At 39.2% G+C, this 25,869-nt stretch overlaps 2 protein-coding genes across 2 annotated transcripts in view; one reads left to right on the forward strand and one right to left on the reverse strand.

Annotated features, from left to right (window-relative positions):
* LOC146000445 (zinc finger CCHC domain-containing protein 24-like) overlaps positions 1-25,869 on the reverse strand; it is a 152,958-nt gene that overhangs the window by 21,267 nt on the left and 105,822 nt on the right. The window contains exon 3 of the mRNA XM_083138091.1: positions 17,116-17,243. Coding sequence (XP_082994217.1) covers positions 17,116-17,243 — 128 coding nt within the window. The remainder of the gene's footprint in view (positions 1-17,115; positions 17,244-25,869) is intronic.
* LOC146000444 (cyclin-dependent kinase-like 4) overlaps positions 1-25,869 on the forward strand; it is a 346,071-nt gene that overhangs the window by 993 nt on the left and 319,209 nt on the right. The window lies entirely within an intron of this gene.

The raw sequence follows: 25,869 nt of genomic DNA on the forward strand, positions 1-25,869 counted from the left end.
TACTATATACTAAGTATATAATTATTATTTACTATTATACATATATTAATCAGAGACATAATGAATTTAGCCAACAACTTGTTAAAGACTGTTTGGGAATCCCCTAAAAGAATGCAAATATTTAGGAATATTTTTGATGTGAATGAGAAGGTTTGGTCATACTGGACTGCGACCACTTTGCCCTCGTCGGTGGACGTTGAGAGCCTCCAGTATGCAACAGATCTTAAGGAACTATGAAAACCTTCTCAATTTTTTTGATAAATTTTCTGAAGAATATTTTACTGACGCAGCATCAAAACGTGCTGCATAGCTGGAGACAATGCTTCACTTCAAGACATTTTTCTTTCTCTTCCTCTACTGCCATGTGATGGGTCCAATAGAAGAGGTAAACTGTAAGATTCAGTTTCCACGCATTGGTGCTACAGAAGTGGAATCAAAACTAAAATACTTGACTGACATCTTTCAAGTAAAGCGAATGAGTTTTGAACAGTTCTGGCAGAAATGCACAGAGGGCAAATCCAGCCTCGTTGATGAGCACGAATTGCCCCGGCAACGGCACGTCCCTAAGAGACTTGAAAATCCTGATGCTGCCAAAACTCGACAAGATCTACACTCCAAAATAGCATTATAAATTAATATACACTGACGCCTGTTACACAGCAAAATCATGTGTTAAACAAGGACATGAATCTACAGGACTACAAAAAGTAACAGCCGTAGAGAAAGAATGCATCTCAGCTGTGAACAGTTGCACAACAAACTTTGAGGAAACGCGAGAATTCTTTCGTCAAGATTTGGATGTCGTTATGCTCTCCTCTCCTTACATATGTCCATGCTTGGTGATATCGTCAAACAGAAGAAAGTGGTTCTAACTACCATGCGTGACATAAGGAAGTTTCTTTTGGAAGACAGCACCCTCCAGGAGCTTCTGCCTGAAGTTGACAAATTCATGATGGTCCTCCGCACTGTGCCAGTGACGACAGCCACAGCCGAAAGGTCATTCAGTGCTATTCGCCGACTAAAGACATATTTGAGATCTACAATGGGGCAGAAGAGACTAAGCAGCTTAGCGGTAATCCACATACATCAAACTGTGCTTGATAATTTGTACCTGAGACCGCTCGTTAATGAGTTCATAAAAAAAATAACTCGGTGCGTAGAGCAACTTTTGCTTTATTTTTAAATCATGTTCATATGTTTTTGTTGTGTATGTCACTTTATATCTTAGTGTACATGCTATTTTTTATTATTATTATTATTGCAAAATTAAATTTAAAAATAAAATATTGTAGCAAGAACAAAAAAGTAAAACTATTTTCCTACGATTTGTGTTAGCATTTATGTAAATAATTAAATAAAACTGTTAAATATTGTAAATAGTTATTTTAAGGGTACGTCAACACTAAGGTTATTTTCAACCCGTCACATGTCTGTTGCGGACCCTGAGACCTCCGGATCAAAGCGAGTTGAGTAGACCACCCAGCACGCTCGGCTACCGAGGCCGGCATAAAACTGTTAGCTTGGCCTCGTAATGTAAATACATACTTTTGAATAAAAAAATGTTAATTATCTAAAAAAAAGAAATGAGCAGACACAAAAGACAAAGTGATTTTGAAACATTTTCTAAACGTTTTTCATGTTACATTTCATTTGCATGAGGAATACAATAGCTGCTTAAAAACTCCTATACGAAGACGTAATATTTATTTTTAAAAAAGGGAGGGAGTGAGTCATTCATTTATTTCAGTGATCAGAGCCCCCCCCCCAATAATTTTGACAAGTCGGCGCCCCTGCCGGACACTTCCCCAATCTCGTTCATATTTCGCATACTCAATAATGTATGGCTCCTAATCACGAATCTGCAGTTTTAATTTGGCGCTCACGTGTTGAACTTGCAAAATAAGCGGTTCCGTGATAGCAACCGACACCCTCGATTTCTCAAGAAAAGCACTGTTTATCGGAAGATTTTGTTTTTAGAATACCTAGAAAAGGAAATATATATATTCCTTTTTTTACTACGACCCCAAATTTTAACTATGTTAGCCTAACCTAACCGTGCATGGTTCGTGGGGCTATCCGTGAATGGTTTGTGGGGCTACCTGTGCATGGTTCGTGGGGCTACCCGTGCATTTTCGTAGCACGTAGTACTTACTCTCAGGTTTGTACTCGAACTCGGTAACTTTGGTGGCGAGATTGGACCGAGACGGATAGAGATTGTAGCGACTCGTGATACCGGCGTTTAATAGTAAAAAAGTAGTTTGTTTGTGGGATATTTGTGAAATAAGTATCTAATTCTCCAATAACCAGCCAGTTTTCTACGAAAAACTCTGCAATACGTGTTAGGCGAAGTGACCCTTTTTTGGGCTGGTCTGTGAACTGATCTTGTTATAGAACTGTGTTTTATCTATCATATTAGTTAAATAGTGCATACATTTCAAAACAACAAAAGCAACATGTAACAAACGCAAGTGAACGAAACACTGCAGAAAAAAATATACTAGCTTCTCACCAATATGGCAAGAAATGGAACACGTCAATTGTAGGGAAACACATGACTGTTTTAAACTACATATCTCCTCAACCCTTGGCTCTAAAGGCACGAAACAAAAACAATTCTACAGAGGAAATCATGAGCTATGAATTTGGTCCAGTGTCTTTAGGACGTGAACTACATATTTACTGTTTATTATTCGGATTATCCTATCCGTTGCATCCGAAACGGATAATTTATAATCAGGATATCCGTTATACAGATTTTGTGGTCTCATTCCTATAACTTTTTCACACATTAATGTTTATTGCAATTTAATGAAAATAAGTACTAGTTGGGATCACATCACATCACATTACAATTTCAGAATTTAAAACATTACCTGGAGCAACATTTGACTGCTTAGTGTCTTTGACACGTTAAGCAGCTTTATACCTTTTTCTTCACTGTGTCAATCGTTACATGAAATGTGTAATATCTTTGTGATTTTCGCAGTGTCTTACTCCAATTAGAGTGAATCCGACTGTGACGTAACCACCCGTGGCAGTCAGACGCTCTACCGACTACACTATCCCGGCACAAAAAAAATATAGTGGAAATATTTATAACGCAACTTCCGTGTTTCAAGATATACGATGATCCAAAAAAAAGAGGAACTGGTTTTGATACAAGCTTTCAACTAATCAATGAAAGAACAGCAGTGTTCGGAAAGTTACTTTTTAAAAGGTAACTAGTTACAGTTAATTGCTTACAAAAGTAACCGAGTTACAGTTACTTATTTTAAAAAGTAACTCAGTTACAGTTACTTTCCACTGGAAATTTTCTTGCAAACAAATTACACAAATCGATTACTAATTGTAATAAAAACGAAAGAAACTATCGGATGCTGCACACAAGGGGACAATTATGAGACCACAGATGAACATACTACAGAAACGAGACATACTTCACAGCACACAACTGACAATGGCAAACTAACAGCAACAGGAACAGATTCTCCTAATCTCATCTTCCTGCTTCTGGGAAATTCACCCCTCTTCAGAGTTATGCATATATCGCTTTAGAATTGAGGACTATCAAACGAAAGATGAAACATGCGATAAACCTGCCACTCAGAAATCCCTGCCTGGAACCCAGAGCCTACCGACTGGCCACAGAGAGGAGACAAATTTAGTTCAACAAATTTCTCTTTTCCTCTTCATCTAATGTTTTCAAGAATTGATGTAACAAAGGATGGACATTTGTATCGCAGCAGAAACTAGTATGTAGTTTATTGGTGGTTCTGGTTCACTTTAAGTCCTAAATCACCAATAATTTACGACACTTGCATAGCAACTTAAGTGTCATGATTCATGAATAGGGTTACCAGACGTCCGGTTTTTCCCGGACATGTCCTACATTTTAGCCTTCTGTCCGGCGTCTGGGAGGAATTTGAAAAACGTCATAAGTGTCCTACATTTTGATCGTCACAATATATTAATTAGGAAAATACGTGTTTCAGTTTAACAAAGATAAATCATGCAAGTTTCAAGTCTATATGGACTGCGCTCCCGAACTCAATAATGACATTTATTTTGATTCAGTCATTGCCGAAAAATAAAATAAAATATTATCCTGCTAGAGCACAATCGGAAAAACGCAAGCAATTAATGAACAAAACTTTTGGGGCCACATTCTGATGATGCGACCGTTCAATGCCTGAGGGTAATTTCTTGCCTTAGGGTTTATACTGATGAAACGAGGTGTTTCCCATTCTTATTCATTATTTTGATTGTAAAGCAGGGGTATAGAGAACGAAGTTATTTAGGGTGTCTCCCAGTCAAGAAAGTCGTGAAAGTCAAGAAAGTAGGTCAAGAAGTCAATAAATTATACTTGTGGTCAAGAATTATTGCTATCCCAATGACTGATTAGTTGATTTAGTTTATTTTATTTCACTTTTCTGCCCCTTTGGCTAATCGCGAAGATGAGGATGAATGGTGTTAAGATAAGATGGATCAAGGGGCAATCACAAACATATTGGGACAACACGAGCCCCACATAAGATTATATTGGCTGTGAGTTCAGACGCCAGAGCCTCGCTAGTCTGCCAAATGCGTCCAGCATGCATTAAGAGATAAAACAGGTCTAAATCTCTTGTTATATACTGCTGCGCTTTTCATTTTAATCGGCCTTTTGGTAGGATTTCCTTATTAAATAGTTTCTTAATTGCTAATTTCCATCTTAACCTTTATTTATTCGACTCCTACTTAGGTAAAGAAAACCGAAAAAAATGTAAATAAAAAGTCCTGAAAAACTCAAACATTTTGGATTTGTTATTTTGGTAGAAACCCTGTTATTCAACTAAAAACTACCCAAGATGAAACTTCTGGAACCATTTCAATTACGGCAATCATGGGTGCCCACAGGGGGGGTTCATGACTCGCCTGCGTCATGGGAATTTTTGGGGGGACAGAATTTTATACCAATTCTATATATCTGCACACAAAAATGGGGGGGGGGGTCGTATCGTTTGATTGACTTGTTATTGATTTTTAATTTTGGTTCTTATGTTTAGTTTTTCTACCTACCTGTGGGTGATCGCGGCGATAGGGTTGAAATGAAACCACCTCTTATGCCTTTAGAATCGGTTGGGATGGAGAAAGGGGGCGTTGTATTCACATTAATACAAGGTTAGTCGAGCAGACAAACTGTGCAGAATAAGGTTGACTAACAATGGCAGTGAGCCTAAGTATCTAAAGTAAACATATATTGCTTAAATATGTCTGTATTATACAGTGACGCAACCACAGGGGGGCAGGGGATTATTGCCCCCCCTAACTTTGACGGAAGTCATTTCTAGGGGGGAAGGGGGTCAAACGTTGATTGATTGATTGATTTGTTGTTTTAAGTTCACCTTATGCACAGTAAGGCTAATCGGGACTGGACCTACAGTTTAAAGTGGGATCCGAACCACTTGTGCCTCCACCGGGTATCGAACCCGGGACCCCTTGATTAAAAGGCGACGACGCTACCACTGCGGCATCGGGGAGGCCGGGACAAACGTTGATGGCCAAGGGCACCTGCAGTAGGGCACAGAGGAGCAATTACCCCCTTCGATTTCAAATTTTATGCAAATAAAAATATATTTTGTAAAGTTTTCTTGCTCGCTTCGCTCGCAATGTACTTATTTTCTGTAATGTTATGAATTTAATAATATGTGATGTATATTTGTATTGAATAAGCTTTGAATACGTACACAATTTAGTGTTAGCTTGTTGCATATGTATTTTCTTATTTTCTCCATGTTGTAGTGTAAAACATATGTTGTACATGAAAGTTACGCATACGTATACCTTCGGTATTATATTTTTCCCCAAATTTTGTCTGACAAAATAATTTGAGTAATTAATTCGGCATAAACGGGGGGGGCAAATGTTCTACCTTTTGGGGGGAGTCCGTCATGGGCCTTTGGGGGGGGGCACCCCTGACGGCAATAGCTGAATATTTGTTTGCCATTACAGGTCATAATGCAAAGGTTGAGAGATTACTTTCATAACCATCGGCACAACGGACTCACGAGAGATTTTTTTTTTCATAAAGTCTGTAAGAAGTTTGGTACTGGTCCATATAATTTCAAAGTTTGACTGTCCAGTCTCTCATAAATATATTTTGACTAAACCTGAAATTTTGGGAAAAATTGGCTCCTCTGAGAACTACCAGTTAAAACATGTGCATTGTTTAGTATGATTACAAGTTTGGAAATTTTGAATTAAAGAATTCATTAAGAACTCTTTTTTTTTTTAACTGAAAAGTGTCAATTTTAAATTACTCTGTAACGTGTTCTATAGTATAACGGTCAAATATTGAGTAACAGGTAATTAATCTAATTGCCTGTTGTGAGTGAGCGTAATCCGGTCGAGACGACCTACTATAACTGCTGGGGATACGTCGGGCTGACCCCCCGACTATTCCAATACTGGTTGCAGATCTCCACGCTTAGAGGTGACGAAGGAAAGTGTGGGAGGGAGACCGGCAGTCGGTAGGTAAGCCAAGGCCCTTCATGGGCTGTCGCGCTAAGGATTATTATTATTATTATTATTATATGCCCATTATTAAGAATTAATTACAATTGGTAATATTAAAATCCGTCGCGAATAAAGGTGTCTAGCGACTGCCTTAGCCAATCTAACACTAAAAACAGAACTAATTTGCTCAACCACCGTTTTTCGCCCGAATTCGGATTTACATGCATTCTTATAAGGAATAGCAGGAAAAGAGCAACTTCTAAACCAATGGACCGAATTGGATGAGATTTTAACCAGCGGAAGACCACATCTTGAAAGTACTGATTCCAAGATCTGAGCTTAATCAGAACAGAACTACGGGAGTTATGAATTATTAAAGATTCATCGCTGGATTCAATGGGAGACGATACCCTACTGAGATAACACTCTCTGTCCGTGACTGACACAATAGCGGAAGATTTTGCCTCATCTCTGCACGAGGGGCTGCTACCAGAGGTTAAGGACCGGACTGAGCCTTGACCAGGATAGGAGGACAACGGTCAAAGCACCAGAAACAATAAATAAACACCTGAACACAGAGACTAGAGCGTCACCTCGTTCAAATGTGGAATAAAAGGGATGATTCGGAATAGCGAGAAAACAGTTTGCCTAGAATCGACACCGGAGTGTGAGCTACGCGCGACCTAGCTGCGAGTCGCGATCAGACCCGTGGTCTGGATTTGTCTTTTACTCGCGTGAGTGTTTAGAGCCATGGAGTAGAGCAGAGTAGACCCAGGGGGGTCGTTTCCCCCTCGCCGTCAACGCATTCGTGCACATACGTGTGGTATGTGAGAATAACGCCAGACACGTCCACCTGTGTCAATCGTCCGAAACAACGTCCTAAGTTAGCAGAAGTTAATAACATTTAATAGCCATGTGTGTCCATGTGAAACCGCGAAGGACTGACCTACTACTACTGCGCTAGTTGTCGTATGGAGTCGACAGTGTACGTGTACCGTCATGGACGTCCCTGTGAAGTGAACGAGTGAAGCCAGGATCCGATGATGCCATACGGAACGGCCGGGAGATCCATTTTCGCCAACCAGGATAACAGCAAAGTACAACAATGGAGTGCGGACGTCTTCCAAAACTGTAGGACCACTTTCACCCTACCCAGGTCAGAGGGAATGCAGTGAAGGTAAGATCCAACCATGTGCGTGTGTGAGAGACATGACGCCAATCTACCGGGAATCTGCGTAAATCAAATCATTCCATAACTTAAATCAGTGCTAGGGCATAACTAGACATCGGTATTCTGGCGGACTAATCAATGTTATAGATCAGAGTTTATGTTTACAGCAAACAATAGTTCATTGAAATATATTTATACCTTCAGAAAAGATAAAAGGGGTTCGCACAAGGAACAATTATTCACTTTATACTTAAAATCCTAAACGGTAAATTGTAAACGGCAATGTAGCCAAGAAATAGCATAAGTATAGTCAAAGTATTAATTAATCTAACCTTTGAAATTGTCATATTGTCGCAATATGCCATGGAATGAGTGTATGAATGAGAGATCGAGTGAAAGAGGGCAAGATGTACTGTGTATTTATCTGTGCTTTAATATACGTGTATATTCAGAACCACCGTAGTATTATGTAACGTCATTTCAGGTACTTAAAATCAAATCCTCCTAGGTTTATTCTCGGTAACTCCGACTGTAGGCACTTATCCTGACCGTATTATGATTCATGTAATGTTTAATCCGTGTGACAGGTGTCACGGGGAGCGATTCTGCGTTGTTGCGTTGCTTAGTTCAGTTGAGTTAGTTTTATCAGCGCGTAACAATAGAAATATGTATTATTTATTGCGAATATTTTGTGTCCTACATTTTGACTCAATGTCCTACATTCCGGAACATTATGTCCTACATTTCCCTTATAGCGATCTGGTAACCCTATTCATGAAGTAACTCTAAATGTAACTGTGAAAGTAACTGTTGAAACGTTACTTCTCTTAAAAAAAGTAACTGTTACTTGTAACTGAGTCACTTCCAAACACTGAAGAACAGTTTGCAGTTCGTGCATGCAAGACGTTCTACGAGTAGCTTATCTACACTTTAAACTTTAAAATAACAGGCGTAACTTGGCGGAAAATTCAGGCGTATTAAAATTTACAAGTTAGAGGTACTTTTATTAACCTCTTGGGACCTGAAGAGCAATATTTGTGATTTTGCAACTGTAGCAAGTCATCCTGGATCCTCTCTTATGAGCAAAAAAAATAAAAATTAAGCCCTAAGTTCGATTCTGCTCCCTCAAAATTATGCCCCAAGTTACATTCATGTTTAAAACTGTAGGTACATTCCTATGTCTTGTTTTGGAAGCACATCAAGGTCGACCATAAACAGACAAAACCTGAAACAATCTTGAAGTGAAGTTCGGCGCGCGTGTGCATATTTAGTTTCTTCCATTGAATGTAGCGGAAGCTTCCACGTTCTGCCGCTGCTCCATCAGCGCCAAGCCTTGACTTGTGGCCAGGCACTTGACCTGCTCAGCTGAAAATATCTCCCACCCCACCAACGCGTTGCAGACACTCCCCCCTCTCCCTCCCGCACAGAAAAAAAGAGAAAAAGGCATCTGGTCCAAATTTGTGATGCGTTTTCCCCTATAACGACAACCGAGAGCAGAACAGTTATGTGTTTCGTTCGTCGTGGCTGCGTTGAAGAAATCCTCTCTCCAAACGAAGACCTCAGTGAGAAATAGTAACAGTTTCCTAGGAAGGGGTTGCCAGGATACAAGCACGCCTGTGTTTACGGCACCTTGCTTGTATGTTAAAAATATTTCCATTGTATTATGCTGATATTCTACTTCTCTAACAGCGGCGATGAAAATCCCTTGGGGAGAGGGGGGGAGCACTGGCTCATGCCGGGGGTTTCCAGTCGTGTCAAAAAAAATGGACAGAAAATCGAAAACAATGATAAACTTGATATTTGTTTGTTTCCCTTCAGTTAGAACCAGAAAATGTAATTTTATTTTGCTTTTTTTTTTTTTGGAATTGTGACCTTTTTTGCTTTTACGTCATTTTGCAATATTTTCTTTCTGTTTTTTATTGCATTTTTCTCCAGTTTTGAGACTTATTTTTCTCCTCCCTTGTTGTTTCGTGAATTTTAAATGCATTTGCTAGCATAACTTACATATTTAAATTTCATGACATGGTCTTTTAGCAAGTTCGCTATTTTTCGAAATTACGGTCAATGAAAAAATACATTATTTCACCTGAAATGTTTGGCAATGGATTAAATACATAAACGTGGTAAATTTATTTGAAATACTTTCCGTGAAGTTGAAACGACCTCCCTTGCCCGGGAAAACAAATGCTACCACTACCTAGATAGAGGCGGCAAAATCTCCCTCGGGCAAGCGAAATAGCGTTACGGTCCAGGTTAAGTTCGTGTGTAGGAACCGGTGACCAACAGTGCATAGTAATAAGCCATATCGAATAAAAACAAAGACATATGTACTTCCAAATTACCACTTCTTTACCTGTAGCCGGGAAGCGGCTAGCTGCATACCTGAAAATCACGGGTAGCGACATGCGTACGAAATGATATAGCCCAAAAATTAACATGAAAATAAAAAGTATATTCTATTCACAACAAAACAAGAATCAATTTACTACATCTCCCCCTCTTTCACGCTCTCACATTCATTCACACATTCAGTTCTCACGGGGTCATCGACACAAAGAATGATACATGACATGTACAGGTTTTATGACGATAAGCCCTAATGATTGCATTCATATTTAAATTTACCTTAATTTTTGTCTAACCAGGTCATTTGTGATTTTGCTCCAGTGCTACTCAAATCCTAGCCAGCCCTTACTTAAGTTCACCCTTTTTTAAAAAGAAACTAGGTCGGCGCGGTGACCATACATTATTTGTCCGGCATAAACAAAGGCGTCTCAACTGCAATTACATTCACGTGGGCGGACGTTTTCCTTTCTACAAGACCTCACGTGGTTCCAAACATAACAAATAACCTCCGTTGAGTGACGCAAACATATACTCTCTAGCAGGCGGGACTTAATCACTTCGCCGCGACGAGCAATTCATATTACCAGGCAAATACTTTAACAAATAATCACATATGCGACCTGACGTAGCTAGCAGCGACACAGCACTGACACATAAAAATGAACAAACCTCAAGTAGATTAAACAATTAAGTGGGCGGCGCTTTACTCTAATAGTACGCACTTTAAACAAATACAAAGGAGCACAAACAACAATGAATTTAAGATCATAAAAAAAAATATCACAAGGAATAAGAAAAATTGACCTGAGACAGATAAATTACAAATGACAAGCGCGACGGGAGTTTGGTATGAAGTTCGAGTTCAGTGGGCGTTTTCAAAATGTTGACGAATTTCAAGGGCGTTCTCTAAATCAATCGGGCCGTCACGTGCTGACATTCACACAGATGAATACATTACCATCTCTCAGCTTCCGAGGTGCATCCTGGCGTCTTTATGGGCGATTGAAAACACATAGTATTCACACGAAAGGTTTCCTTGGTCGCGACGATGAAGATGCGAAGGGCGTTCATACGTCTGGTTCCTCGGCTTCTCTTCCTCTCGGGGTCGGTGAACATCTCCGTGGGCTGGTAGGCGTCGTCGGTGTGTCGGGGCGTCGACAGGGCGGCGTTCAACATATCTCTCTCTGTGCCGGCTGGTAGGCGTCGTCGGCGTGTCGGGGCGTCGACAGGGCGGCGTTCAACATCTCTCTCTCTTTGTGGCGGCCGGTAGGCGTCGTCGGCGTAGCTCGTCGTTTCTTGGCATGTTGTAGGCATGGCTCGTCATTTCTTCTGACATCGGGCGAATCGAGGGTAACGCCCTCATCTCTCTTCTTCCTCTAGCCCGCCATAATTTCCGGTGTTCCTCGTTTCACAAAAACTATAAACGGCGTAAGGTAATCACGGAAACACGGTCTCGCTTCAACTTCCCCCCAGCGGTTGATCACACACTGGTGTTCGCAAAACACAACAAAGTCCACTGTATACGAAGAGGTAGCACGAAGGCGCTGTCGCTACAAGAATCGCGGCAAAACTGTATACGGAGAGGTAGCACGGAGGTGCTCTCGCTACAAGGATCGCGGTAAGACTGTGTATCGAAAAACCATGTCCTTCGTTTTATTTGGATTTTGAAAAAGGACGCTAGGCGCACGTTGAAGTGACGCTTCCGGAGAGGTCATTCCACTTCGCTCTATTGTCTCCCAACTTGGACGGGCCGTGCTCGAACTTCGGTTCTCCCAACTTGGACGGGCCGTGCTCGAAGTTCGGTATGTGCGGATTAAGCTTCCGCCTGGCCGTCGCCCATAGCTCAATTGCAACCGGTGTCCACAAACTGATCAATTAAAACCGATTTGATCTGGCGTCCGTAATTGTTGCTTGATCGCGACGAAACTCCACACATCCGTCCTTGCACACATGCTGCTTCGCTGGTATAAGTTTCCCATGAATCTGACCGCTGGAAACCGAGATATTTAAATGTTTGTCATTACGGTCGAATTTCCTAAGCTTTAGACGCATAACGTGACCCTTCAGGTAATCACCCTTAAGACACGCGAACGTCTCGTTCCTCCCGTCGGCTTGGCAAAAATCAAATATGTATTCTTACAAATTAAAACACTCTACACTTTGAATCAACACATCTTTTTACCGCTACAGACATGAATAATATTAATAATAATAATGACGGTAAATCTGACTGTCACAAAGTCACTTTGGAGGATCCCATGCTGGTCACTATTGCCGCTTTAATGTGTGGTTTTAAAGTAAAATTAGTCACAATATTTAAAATAATATAATGTGATGTACGCGAAACACAAGCGTATTTTCAGATGCTGGCCGCTGGGAGGACCACTCTGAAAGATGAATTACTTATACCAAAGAGAGTATTTCTCTGTGCATACACAGAAAAACCTTGCGGTATATTTTATGCAACTTACGAAAACTACATTGGCACTTAATTGCTTTTATCCCTTTGTTTCAGTAGTTTAATCCAACAAACAATTGATTTTATCGAATTATTCAACTATGCTCTCTTGTAATTTATGAAAAATCCAGCTTTCGTTATCAGTGTTAAAATTATTTTTAGGTCATTTTTAAAGAATTTTAAGGTCATTTTTTGACATTTTTAAGTATATATATATATATAATAAAAAATAGTTTCTGTGTACAGTCGCGGACACTGCCGGGTTGCAACGATTCTATTGAAAGTCAATGTATTCATTACAACCCGGCAGTGTCCGATACTGTAACATTCACTGATTTATATAATGACACGATTGTGTTAAACGTGAAGTTATGTGCAGAAACTAAATTCACTCCAGCCCCTAATGTGAAAATGGGCACATGGAGTGATTCAATGTAAATGAAAATTTCTACAGAGCGTTCCCTGACATTCGCTACGAGACTCGGCAGCAGACGGCCCGGCATCAGCGCTTGTCTTTCCCGGTGAACGGGTCCGCGACAGTCGCTTATATTAAACCTCGTAAAAAAGTTTAGAGTAACAGGGTCAGTTCTGAATAAAAGTAGAAAGAAAAATGGGGAAATAAAATATAGAAAGACAATCCGCACACCATCCGTGAGTTAAAAGAGAGTATTGTACGAAAAATCGGGAGAATTACAGTAGACGAACTTGCACGTGTAAATACCAATTTCCTTCGGAGATGCCAGGAATGTGTTGCAGCAGAGAGACATCATTTTCAACACCTTCTGTAGTCAAGGTTAGTACACAATATGAAAACTGTAATTTTAATAGCCGACTCTAGCGACTGTCGCTGACCCGTTCACCGGGAAAGACAAGCGCTGATGCCGGGCAGCTTGCCGCCGAGTCTCGTAGCGAATGTCAGGAAATGCTCTGTATATTTCCCACACAATTTCATTTCAGCCAAAAAAATATGTGTTAATTATTCCATGAACATGATAAATTCAAATTAAAACAATGTTTTTTGAGGGAACAACACTATTATTGGAGAAAATGTGCGTTGTTTGCCCCCCCCTGGAAAAAATACCTTCCTTGCCTCTCCCTGGAAAATATCCTGCTGACGTCCATGTCCAATCATCAAAGAATTCCCTGCCGAAAAGTGTGCAGCCTTGTGGGTTAAAGGAGGACACCATTCTGCAAGTGACCAACCTCAGCGACAACTGTGCTTAAGTAAGTGTAGTGTTATGTATTTGCTTGTACGTGTGTAAGGGCAAAAATATGTATGTGTGAGTGTGAGTGTGTGTGCCCGTATCTATAGGTTAGATTTCCTTTCTTATATGTAATTTTTCTTTGTATTTTTTATTTCTCTGTAATTTTTATATTTTTTTCTTTCTTTTCTTTTTCAATATTTTAATTATTTCATATTCAATTTTTTTTGTAAACATGGTGAAGTGGAAGAAAAGGCTCCACAGCCTTAACTTCGCCATGTAAAAGACGACGAAATAAATAAATTCTAGCAGGTGATTTCCACTAAGTTTTCATGGCATGGTGCTGATATTTTTACATTGTTCACCAGCATAAATATACCATGCGTTTTGATTAATTGTGTATTTGGAAAAAAATAATACCGAGATAGAGTAAAACGCCCATTTCAGAGCAGAATCATGCGTAATTTTCCACAGAGACCTCAAATAATCCATGACAACAGGGGTCGAAAGTTATACATTGGGCACAACGGAGAACTTGGCTCTCCCGGTTTCGGCGCCCCTGCATGTAAGTCCTGACAGAAGTGTGGAAATGCCCAAATGCCTGCGTGGGCAAGAGTGAATGTGAGGGAGAAGGAACTACGAAGTGTGGGAGTGCAGTTGGGGAAAAAAAAAGAACTGTTACGACGTGGAAGGGGGGGAAGACTGAGGCACGCTGGGGGAAATAAACATTGCTGGCGTAGCTAAACAACGCCACTGTTTCCAACTCCGTAGTTTTAGCGCACGATTAAACGACAATATGGTATAGCATTTGTTAAATTCTTAGGCGGAAGAACGAACCGGGCGGGCCAGAATGTTTTTTTCGGGTTGCACCCAACTTTTTTAAAAAAATGTTTGAAAATTCAACTTGCAACGTATCTGTCACTTGTATATTAATTGTGAGTAATGTACCCATAAAATATCACTTTTTGCCAACGAAAACATTAACTTACAATTTTTGTTGTGTTCTTTGTAGAACATGTGAAATTTACGAGAAACCGTAAAAATATCACGGAAAGTTCTACGTTTTGCATCACAAACAATGCTTTATCCACACCACAAACACCTACCTAATTTGCCCGACCCTGTGGCCGAGTGGTTAGCACATCGCGCTGCGACGCCAAGGGTCCCGGGTTCGATTCCCGGTCGGGCTTGGTTGTTTGTGAATGTCCATTCATCAATTTCATCATTTCATCACTCATCCCCATCTTCGCAAATTAGCCAAGAGGCACAAAACGCGAAGTAAAATAAACTAAATCAAAACCTACCTAATTTGTTTTAGGAAAGCCCATTTTTTGGTCATTTTGGCTAAACTTACACCCCCCAAAGCCCAGATGGAATATTCGAGATAAACGCCAGATTTGCATTAAGTCAAGAGACTTTGTGTGCGTGAAAATGTGTTAAGGATGTAATATCCGCTTCATCTTCAAAGCAATTTCGGGCGCGTTAACTTTTTCGGCATTATCGCGATTGAAAATAATAAGGTTCTTGCATATACGGGTTTGTTCAAAATTTTCCAGCGGGGGAGGGTAAGTTTGTATTTAGAGTATGACTTCTATGACTTTTGATTGATGTCCTTTCACCAGTTCATCATAATATCACCCACTCGCCCTCAAGTTCGTGATTAGCCATAAGCGACAGAAAAGCTAAGTCAAATAAATCAATCAATTAACTTTTTGTTGTTTGTTTGACTCATAGGTTTCGATCAGTCACCGGTAAACCAACGTTTAAAATATTGTTTTATGTACATTTAGCTTTAATACGAGTATATGGATAATTGCTCATTAATAGGGCTAGGATTTTTATGACCTAAAAATCACTGCAAAATAAAATATACTCTTATGATCTAAAATTGTACAAAATATGCACTATAATTTGAAAAATATGCCTTTATAACTGGACTGTTTTAAACATCAATATCTAACATATGCTGAAATATTCTCACATACGTACTATTTTAGTTCACTTTATGGGCGCTGAGTTGCAATGCAACTGAAAATATGACTGAAAATCCATCAAAATATGCTCTATCGTGCAGAAAAAGGCAAATATGCCCTTAAAAAGCACCTTCATTCAATTAAGCCCCGCGACAAGTTAAGTTTGCAGCAACTTTTCGCCCATGTAGACCCAAACGTGCGCGCAGAATATAGTTCCGCTGCAATACTGCCGATTTTCTCAATGTCTGTGATATGAACGGCTCGGCGGTTGAGGCAAGACTCGCACGGGAGATGTTGAGCACCGTTCTCGCGCGGTTTAATACATAAAACCTGCTGCAAACTTAACCTGTCGCGGGGTATAGTTTCTTCATAATATGAATTGTAGTGTTGTCCACGGGACGAGACGGGACAGGCTTTTAAAAATTCGAGACGAGACGAGATTGACCATGTGCCCCGAGACAATATAATATTTTCGAGACGAGACAGCATTTCCACGAGACTTCCACGAGACGAGACAGGCCAAAGTCTCGTCTCGTGGGCAACACTAATGAATTGGTATATGTTTACGGAACACATCACCCTTACCAAAAAAAAAAAATGCTAGGTCATGAAAATTCTAGCCCTACTCATTTATATTATGGAAACTATTAAAGCAAGCTTCTAAAGCAGATTCTAAGTACGTTATTCAAAGAACTTAAAGACTGGTTCATGTACGCCACTGATCGTTCTCCATCGCACCCTTTTGAGAACTGGGTTTCCTCCTCAATTGTACGCAGGGAGGGCGAAGGACCTGAAAGAAAAAGTGGGCGACTGGCTGTGCTGTTCCACCGCTCCAAACAGCGTTGGCGGGAGAACACTGCTTGTTCCTTCCTGCTTTCTGTGCCGCGCTTGGCAGATACAGTGTTGCTACACGAAAGGAAATTTCCCTCGGTGCATGGAAATGCAGGTCCAATTTCAGGTAAAAAAAAAAGAATACAGAGATTTCCGGAAAATGTGAAGTTGCCGGACTTCTGTTTTTGTTTTACTTGCATGGCTGTATTGGTGTTTTATTTATATTATATTTAATTCACATATAAAATAATTTTTGCGCTAAACCAGGGTAAATTTTTAGATTACGCCACTGTTTTTGATGCTACGAGTTCCTAAAAAATGTGTTGTTTTTTTTTTCAAGAAAAAATATGTGTACATACAACCACATATTGTAATTACTATAAACAAAATATGTATATTACTTACCTGTAAATATTCAGGTAGAGTAGATATCCGCTTGGCATGTCTGACGAAATGGCATAGTAAAGTAAATTTGATTTAGATAGCGTTTTTAATACCACACAGTCTCAGACATGAAATTCCGGTCTGCTTTCGATTTTACAGAAATCTGTCTCGGCCTCGTCTCGAATATTACAGCTACAACAGCATATTTTTGAATCGCAGTAGTTCATAAGAGAAGAAGAAAAAAAACGTCCTCACCTGTGGACATTCTTTGATGTAGTGGCCTTTCTTGAAACACAGATGACACAAGTACGCTGGTGGCGGCCTCTTCGTGGGTTTCCTGTCCAACCCTAGATTTAGTTCGCTGAAGTGTTCTGCCAATTCACCTGCAACAAAGGGAAAAGGTGGATATTACATAGATGCATTCTGGGAGAGGGTGGAATACACAGTAAAATATTTGATGATTTCTAGGATTGAGCCGATATCACTTTGAACCGATATTTACCCCGATTCCGATACTCTTAGCGATTCTGACCGGTAACGATGCTTCAAAATTGCAATAATTAAAAGTTGTTAAAAATACTGAGTAATATTGGAGTATAAAAGTATAGCTTCGTTAACGACAGTCTGGCTTTGGAGTCCACGGAGGGCGCCTACCAGCTGCAACAATCACATTCAAAGCACAGTGTTGCCACACATCTACTCTGCGCCACCTTGTCCCTCCGCGCACTAGCACCTTCCCACGGTCTCCACATTGAAGTTGCAAAGTACGGCAACAGCGTATCTGCAGTCATGTGACTGAGACTCCACGTGGAGTAGACGAGCAGAATGACAGCTGCGCCCATTGGCTGAAGGTTAAGTGTGATTGGACGAAAACAACTCGCCCGCTGTTTAACCCCACCGACGTTCGTGGCGGCGGCTTCCTTCAGTTCTTGGACGTTAACTAAGTAAACGCGTGGACTATAACTACAGTGCGTTTAGTTTTGCTCGGGGCCGAGATAGCGCGTGACCGCAGACGGCGGTGCGTGGCACAAATGCCGCCATTTTCATCCCGTAACGTCCCGCATATTTATACGAACATATAAGAGTTGTTCAAAGTGGGACGAAAATGCCGGCAAATGAACGCACTGTATTTCCAGTCACGTGCATCAATTTATTAAGAGTTTTACTTTAAAATATTCTAATCATAAAATAGTCTTATCACGCTATATTGGTGCAAAAATAATAGAGACTTGGAATTTTGACAATTAGACTCCGTGAAAGTATTGCGTGGCATTTTTGCGGAGCCCGCAAAATACTTAAAATGCAGGAAAAGTATCGGTCGGTATCAGTGGCGTGCCCAAGGGGGGGTTGGTGGTGGTCATAACCCCCCCATTCGACTCAGTATTCCTAAAAATAAAAAGAACGTCAAAGCTAGGAAAAGATGGCAAAATGAGAGATGACTACGAGAAATGGTGTACAAAACCCCACCCTTTCGAAAATCCTGAGCACGCCACTGGTCGGTATCGGTAAATAAAATTCAACCGACACATGCCGATAGCACTGGTTAAAAGTTGTTGAAAGACGAAAATGCTAATCGGGGGTTATTTTAAGGGGATTTTCAGTTACAATTTTAGTTCTTTGAAAATTTTATTTTTCTCAAAATTTCTGGAGGGGCTGTAGCCACACCAGTTCCCCCCTGCGTACGCCAGTGGGAGAAGGGAGTGTAATGGATGTTACAACCGTCATTTGACACGGCTTTCCTAAAGAAAAGATCACGCACTAGAAAATATGGTAAAATATAGGACCGTTTACGGCCTTGCGAATTAAATATCCATTGCTGGGTCGTTATTAACAACAAATAAGAAAAGTTGAAAATAATATTTTAAAAAATCAACTGTTCATTCAATTCCTTACACTGCTTGTTGTGCTGAAAATTATTATTGCATTTTGCAACACTTATCTTAGTCATTTGCTCGTTTTACAGAAAATTATGTTTTAGGGCATCAAATGTGTTTAATTGATTAATCGATTCGATTAAAATTTAACGTGAGGTGGAGGAAACATAATTGTCCCATGTATCTTGTGTAGGGCAAAATCTGAATAGCTATCTACCACTTGGTGAGGTAGACTCTTCTGTTATGACTGACAGGTGATAGCTATTATTTTTTTTCCTCATTAAAACCGTAGATAACACAGTCATGTTTTTTGAAGGGATGGTGGACAGTAGGACCACCATGGGGTGGAAAGTTAGGGCGGGTAGCAATGTAGAAATGGGGAGGGGCGCCTCTCCTTGTGTTCATCGACGTACGCAGGATTTTTTTCCAGGGAGGGGCAAGCAAGGTTTTTTTTCCAGGGGGGCAAAAGAGGCATATTTCCCCCATAATAGTGATGCCTCCTCAAGAAACACTGCTTCAGTCTGGAATTATCATGTTCCTTCAACACGCTTATAATAATTAACATAAATTACCGTGACTAAAACGAAATTATGTGTGAAATATATATACTTTTTAGATGGGCCTTCATTTTCTAGGAGGCGGCCCCCTTTGGCTCCCTTCCGGACGTCCATGCTTGTGTTCTGAAACTGTCATCTTGCTCATTTATGACGTGGATTCGTGAAGGGTCTCAGGAACGTGTTTTTTCAAAATTATTCAACATAGTTAAAGTACATGATGAAAATGTATGTCAGAAAGTTGTTATAATACAATTCTGGTTCAGAAATCCTTGAATCATTTAACCGTGCCGTGTTCCTTCAAACTATCACTTTTACGTCTTCCACCTGTTCGCTGCTATCTTGTTCGCTACTGCAGCTCCACATAGATGACAGTGGTGAATGATGATACGTGGCGCTCTCTTTGAACAGTGCAATTTGTAAGTTACGTGTGGTGTTCTGTTCGTTATTAAAAATGGCATTTCTCTCAGTGTACTGTAAGAATCTAGAATTTAACGTTGACGTTCTTACCGACAAACTTCAAGTTTATGAAAACAATCTGCAGGTTTTTGTGCGGAAAAGTTTACAGGTGTAGAAGGATAGTAGTACGACTCTACAGTTGAGTCCTACGGTAAGTACAGGTGTAGTGGCGGTACTCTTTATCTAGAAAGTGAAAAAACTTGATGGTTCTATTGTTTTTAGCTCGCGGAGATGTGTTATCGTAAAGTAATGTGTAGTTTTATGTGATACTATTGGGATTATTATCGGTGGATTCCACGCCCTGAAACAAAAATTGTTACATAAAACGTCGAAATCTATCGATTAAGTAAATTTGACGTAATACCACCCAAGGAGGTACAGTCGGACAACAATCCCGTGTTGTGTAAAAAATATATGTATTGTCATGTCGCTTGGCGTGTTCTGTGCTAAAAAAAAAGAAATTGCCTTTACAAAGTTGTTCATGTCATGGTCGTACCCCTCGGATTTTTTGTTTTAATTGGTATTCTCATCGAAATTTCGCTACAATGTCAAATTACACCACAAAGCTTGATAGAAGACAATGTTATAATGTGACTTGTGCAAAATATTTACGCTAACAAAAATGCATAAAGGAGAAAATAGAATTATTTTAAAATAATACAATAAATTACGCTTAAAAGTATTCGTACATCTAGTACAGGACCATCATGGGCACGGGGGGAGGTTCAAGGAGAATAACGTGATGCATTTAGTTTTCTGTATGTACAGTCATGGACACTTCTCGGTTGTAATGAACCCATTGGAAGTTATTGGGGTTGTTACAAGCCAGGACTGTACGTCGGCCCCTTTATCTCCCCTAAAATTAGCAATAGAAACACTTATTCTATGAATGTATTGTATTTTACAGCTATAACACTGAAAAAGGAAAATAATGATCATACAACAACATTAAATAGAATCTATCCCCGAAAGATGCCATTTTTCACAGTTTATAATGAGTGAATCGATTCGATCTTCCAATTTGTATTTCACATGTATCTTATTACTCACAAAGTTTTTTGAATGCTGTAAAGGACTTACGACAATTTATTGTACAGAGACAACCATTTGAAAGAGATTCGTACTACTCATGCTACTTCGCTACTTGCATATACACTCTGTAAAGAAAAAATAGCGACACTTGCTCGGATATGCTTTTCACAGGATTCATTAACCAACACCCCCAGTTCTTTTCTATTTTCATTTTTTTTTTATGTTTCAATGCAAGAGGCTCCCTCTGGTGCTAATCTGTTGAATGGAAGCCGATGAGTGCTTCGTGCGATGCGAACTTCCCGCCTGCACAATGCACCTCAAAAGCAACAGAGTAGCACGAGAGGAAGCCTCTTGCATTGAAACATAAAAAAAATAAATGAAAAGAGAAAAGAACTTGGGTTGTTGGATAAATGTAATCGTTTTCGCAAAACCATCTCCCGTTTCTTCTGCGACGATAGGAGTGAGTGAGAGAGGCATCACATGACGAGAGGTTTTCCATCGAACGAACACGACCGACGATGCCTCCTGCCTCTCTCACTCCCTCCTATCCGCGCCCTTGCAACGCTTCAGGACCCCTGCTCGTTCTACAGTTTACTAATGCATTCGAGAACGCTCCTTCACAAATACGGCTGGTGGACAAATCCTGTTTTCCTAATTGTTTTAATTCACTTCATAATCTTGTGAAACCCATATCCGAGCAAGTGTCGCTATTTTTTCTTTACAGAGTGTACTTACACATTTGCACATCATGAAACTATTAGACAAACCTGTAGATTCACGTTGATGTTGGTATTTATGTGAATGACGGCGAAAGGAATTGAATCGAAAATCGATTACTGGAACAAGTGTGAGACCTAATTTCATACATGGAATGACTGTGAATAGGATTAAAATCAAAGTCACACAAAAACCGAGAATTCAGAACATTCACTCTCGTGTTTAATTTCATGGGATTGTTACCCCGCGTATGCATGGCGAGGGGAAGGGGAGGTCGAACTGTATACCCGCTTTCGGAAATTGATATCGTTAATTTAATTGTAGAAAGAGTACATATTTTATTTATGATAGTCAATAAATTAAATTCCGGTTAAACAGTTTTTCAGGAAACAAAGAAAACATATTGAAACTGCTTTACGGTGTAACATCAAATGCTTCGTGTACTAATCAATAACTGGCATATCCATATTCTGAAGAATAAGGCTATTATAATTCTAACTGTGTCGTAAACGCATGCCGAAATATCCTTGTAGAATCCTAAGTTTAAAAAAAGAACAATCTCGCTCCCTGCACATTGGTATCGACTTCAAACCTACGTCACACAAAAATGTTCGCAGAAAATATTAAAAGCAATAAAGCCTAATTGTTAGACTTGCCAATTTGCTAGTTTTATCAAATTAATGATATACTTGATCAACCTGCCAATGTTGTTTAGATTTATGATTAACAAATATAATGATGAGTTAAAGAATATCCAAACATATTATTTATGATTTGAATTTTATGTGAAGATATTTATATAAACAACATAAACAGCCAAAATGTAAAGTTGCAAGTCCAATGAAGATACTTGATGGTGACTATGATTACGATTAACAAACTATACAGGAACTTTTTAAAGGTTTTAAAAATATTCGAAAATGGACAAATGTATCAGTTTATATATTTTAAGATATAAGATAAGAAGATATTATAAGAAGTATCGAATATCGCCAATAATTCTTAAAATATCATACAATGATTTATTAAATGAATTTGATTTTGTAAGCCTGTCAAATAGACGTGAAATTTCTCAACAAATGTTTCTGTATAGAATAATAAATGGACATATTGATAGTAGTTCTATACTAGAGAGAATCTGGTTTAATGTGAGACAGGGTCATTTACGTAATAGACGTTTACTCTCATACAAAATCCCAAGAACAGAAATGTATAAAGGTTCCCCACTACAAAAAATGACACTTCAATATAACAAGATCTCAAATCATTTGGTGGACTTGGATTTCGGCATGACACGAACCAAATTTATGAATATGTTAAAGGGTTATCTCTCTTAATATGTATTTATTATGATAATTGGATTTGTCATATTGAAGTTTGTTGTAATGATATATTATACCAGTGTTTGTGATACTTGTTTTGTGTAATTCAGATGAAATGTGTAAATATCTGAACATTTGTTGTCACAGTTAAGCAGTAAACCTGTTCTGTCACCAAGATGTCTGTATATATATATATATATATATATATATTATGTATTAACTGTCTATGTTTGTGAATATGTGTGTGTGTAAAGGAGGAAGGAGGGTGAATGTGTACGTGCGTACATACAAGTTGTAAATGAAAATGTAATATTTTGATATTACCTTTCTGTAATTGGAGACTTGTCTCTGTTGAAGGGAAATAAATAAATACTTGTCTGTTTCTCGTAGTTTTCTAAATAGACAAATCGAGATCACTAATGTGTTACGAAATTGTAAATTTATTGCCGTTTCATACCACAGAATATATTTTTATATTCGCTATCGATAGGTCACTATAGTATCTCTTGTTACTGCCGATATTTGGCTCCGATTTTTGCAGACAAGACATTCCATTATACAGAAACTTGATACTTCTTCAGTCCGCGAAACTTCATATTATGTAGCTGGTCTATTGTGTGAGTTATTGAATGATTCCATTGGCAGGAGCGGCTTAGGGCCGGACTGCCCCTCGATTAACACCAAAACTTTATTTCTGATTCATTGTTTGAGTTTATTTCCATCCTTGTTGAGCAATTATATTAGCCAACTACGCTGAAAATACAGATGTGAATTGCTTCAGTGGACAGCGCGGTCATAAATCTATAAAGACCATAATGCACAATTATTGTGGCGCGTTTTAAAAATTCATAGTGCATATTTTAAGTGCAATCCTCCTCCTAGTCATGACCAATCGACGCATATGCGCATGATTTGACAAAACGAGTACAATGGCAGAATAGGGGTGACTGCTGCAAGTGGAAGGCAGGCTGGATAGCAGGTTCCGCGAAAATCGCCACTTGCCTACATAACCCCCCCCCCCTCCCCGTCTTTTTCGAGTTTGGATTTGTCCATTCGAGCCAGGCACATCTTCCTGAGTCGAACAGTACATGTGTACAGTGAACGTGAAGGTAATTCTTCCTTCCTTGTTGCTCGAGAACGTCATTTATTGGAGGACATAAACGTATCGATGCTACGACCCACTACAATTAGAAACAAAATTATGAAAAAACAGCAATTGATCATGACGTATGAAACACACGATATCAGGGGCTGCCAATTTTTCACCAGAGAGAAATTCGGTAATATTACAGCATGATTACTCTTCAACGCATTTTCCCCACACATTCAAAACTGCTTGTTCATCCATATCATATGCCATAATCTTTTATTTTCTAATGGAAAATGAAATATTTATTCTTGTTAACAGGAATATGTTTAATCACGAGCTGGCAACACTCGCCGGGAAGAACTCGTGCCTCAAAATTGAAGAGCGTCAACGACACTGCTTACGCCACACGAGGCGATTTTAAAGTGTAGCTTGCTTTGTACACAAGTCAAGTGTTGCATTTCACTGACACAAGGTGTTACTATTTCCTTCTTTAAAAACTCAAAACGCACAATAGATGCAACAAATATACTGTGACGTTCCAACTTGAAAAAATTGTCTGTTCCGTGGCAGAGGAGGCTCTCCCTCATTGGCGTACTCAAGGGAAGGGGGGTTGGTGGGGATCATAACAGTCCCTTTGGCCCAGTATTCTTAAAAAAGAATGTCAAAGGTAGAAAAATGGTGGCATAAGCCCTCACCCCCCTCAAGTATGGGCATGCCACTGCTCTCCGTTGTCATGTGAAAGTTTATTTTATTTATTATTTTAAGGTAAATTTACTTGTATACAAAAATACATCCCTTTTGTGTGTTAGTATATACGTAAAAAGCTGGTTTTGCCATTCGTTTCAGTGTGTCCTCCTATTGGCAACGGAAGAATATGGTAACGCTAGATAAACTACTCTTACTTTTATAATCAACTTAAATAATTGAAATAAGCACAGAAAATAATAGTAATTATTATTATCATTATTATTTCCGTTGTCCCATACTCATAGATATCTGAATTTCAATGAAACGTGGGAATTATAATGTTAGAAAGCACGAGTAAATAAGAAGGCAAAATGAGGAAATATGATTACTGATATGAGATTACAAGATCAATAGGAAATACGGTAATTTTCATGAGAATATTTTAACTAGGTACGTTATTATACACGGAATGTTTGATTAGTTTCAATATGTGTGTGTGAGAGGGGGGTAGAAGTAAATAAAAGAAAATATCAACACTAACTGGCTACCATAGAGCCGAGTCCATTTTCTCTAAAAACTGACATAGTCCCTCCCAAATAACCTGCGAATCTAGTTCATCCCAAAGAAAAGAGGTTTTCAGAATGTGGTTCATTTCTATGCATTCAATAAAATTATCCTCCGTCTTTAAAAGGATCCAGCTATTGCAAATAATAAATATATGGAAGATACTCACTTTTGGAGTGGAATATGTAGTTATATCCTTCTTTAGTACACTTAAAAATTGCAATCTTGTGTGGCACAGTGACTCACAATCTTCAAAATTGTTTTTACAAGTGGAAATATGAAGGTATGTTCGCCGCCATGAAACTACTACCTTGTCCGCAAATTTTTGGCATCAAGTTGACCCATCTTAAAAGGGCCATGTCTCCAGTCTGTGTCCAAAACTTGGTGGGGACTGTTTACTCTCTATTTTTATTAGTTTTTCTCTTGCATCCTACGTGTATTTAAGGAATATATTTTTAAGTATGTTTATGCAGAGGCTGTCGGCAGCTTGTTTGCAGTTTTGTTTCAATTCTTGAAACTCTCTTATGGGCAAAACAAAGATCACGAACATGGTGATGGACAATTTGCTTGGTAGTACTAATGCATCCCACTGTAAAAATACGAATTTGTCAAGGTCAGCATCGCACTAACCTATATAAATAAAAACTATTTAATAAAGTTTGTTAGTTAAATTACATGAAAGTAAAAGTAGAAATTCAATTTTCATGAAT

Source organism: Lepisma saccharinum, chromosome 16 (assembly GCF_977018435.1).
Source record: "Lepisma saccharinum chromosome 16, izLepSacc3.1, whole genome shotgun sequence".
In the NCBI taxonomy this organism is placed as follows: Eukaryota; Metazoa; Arthropoda; class Insecta; order Zygentoma; family Lepismatidae; genus Lepisma; species Lepisma saccharinum.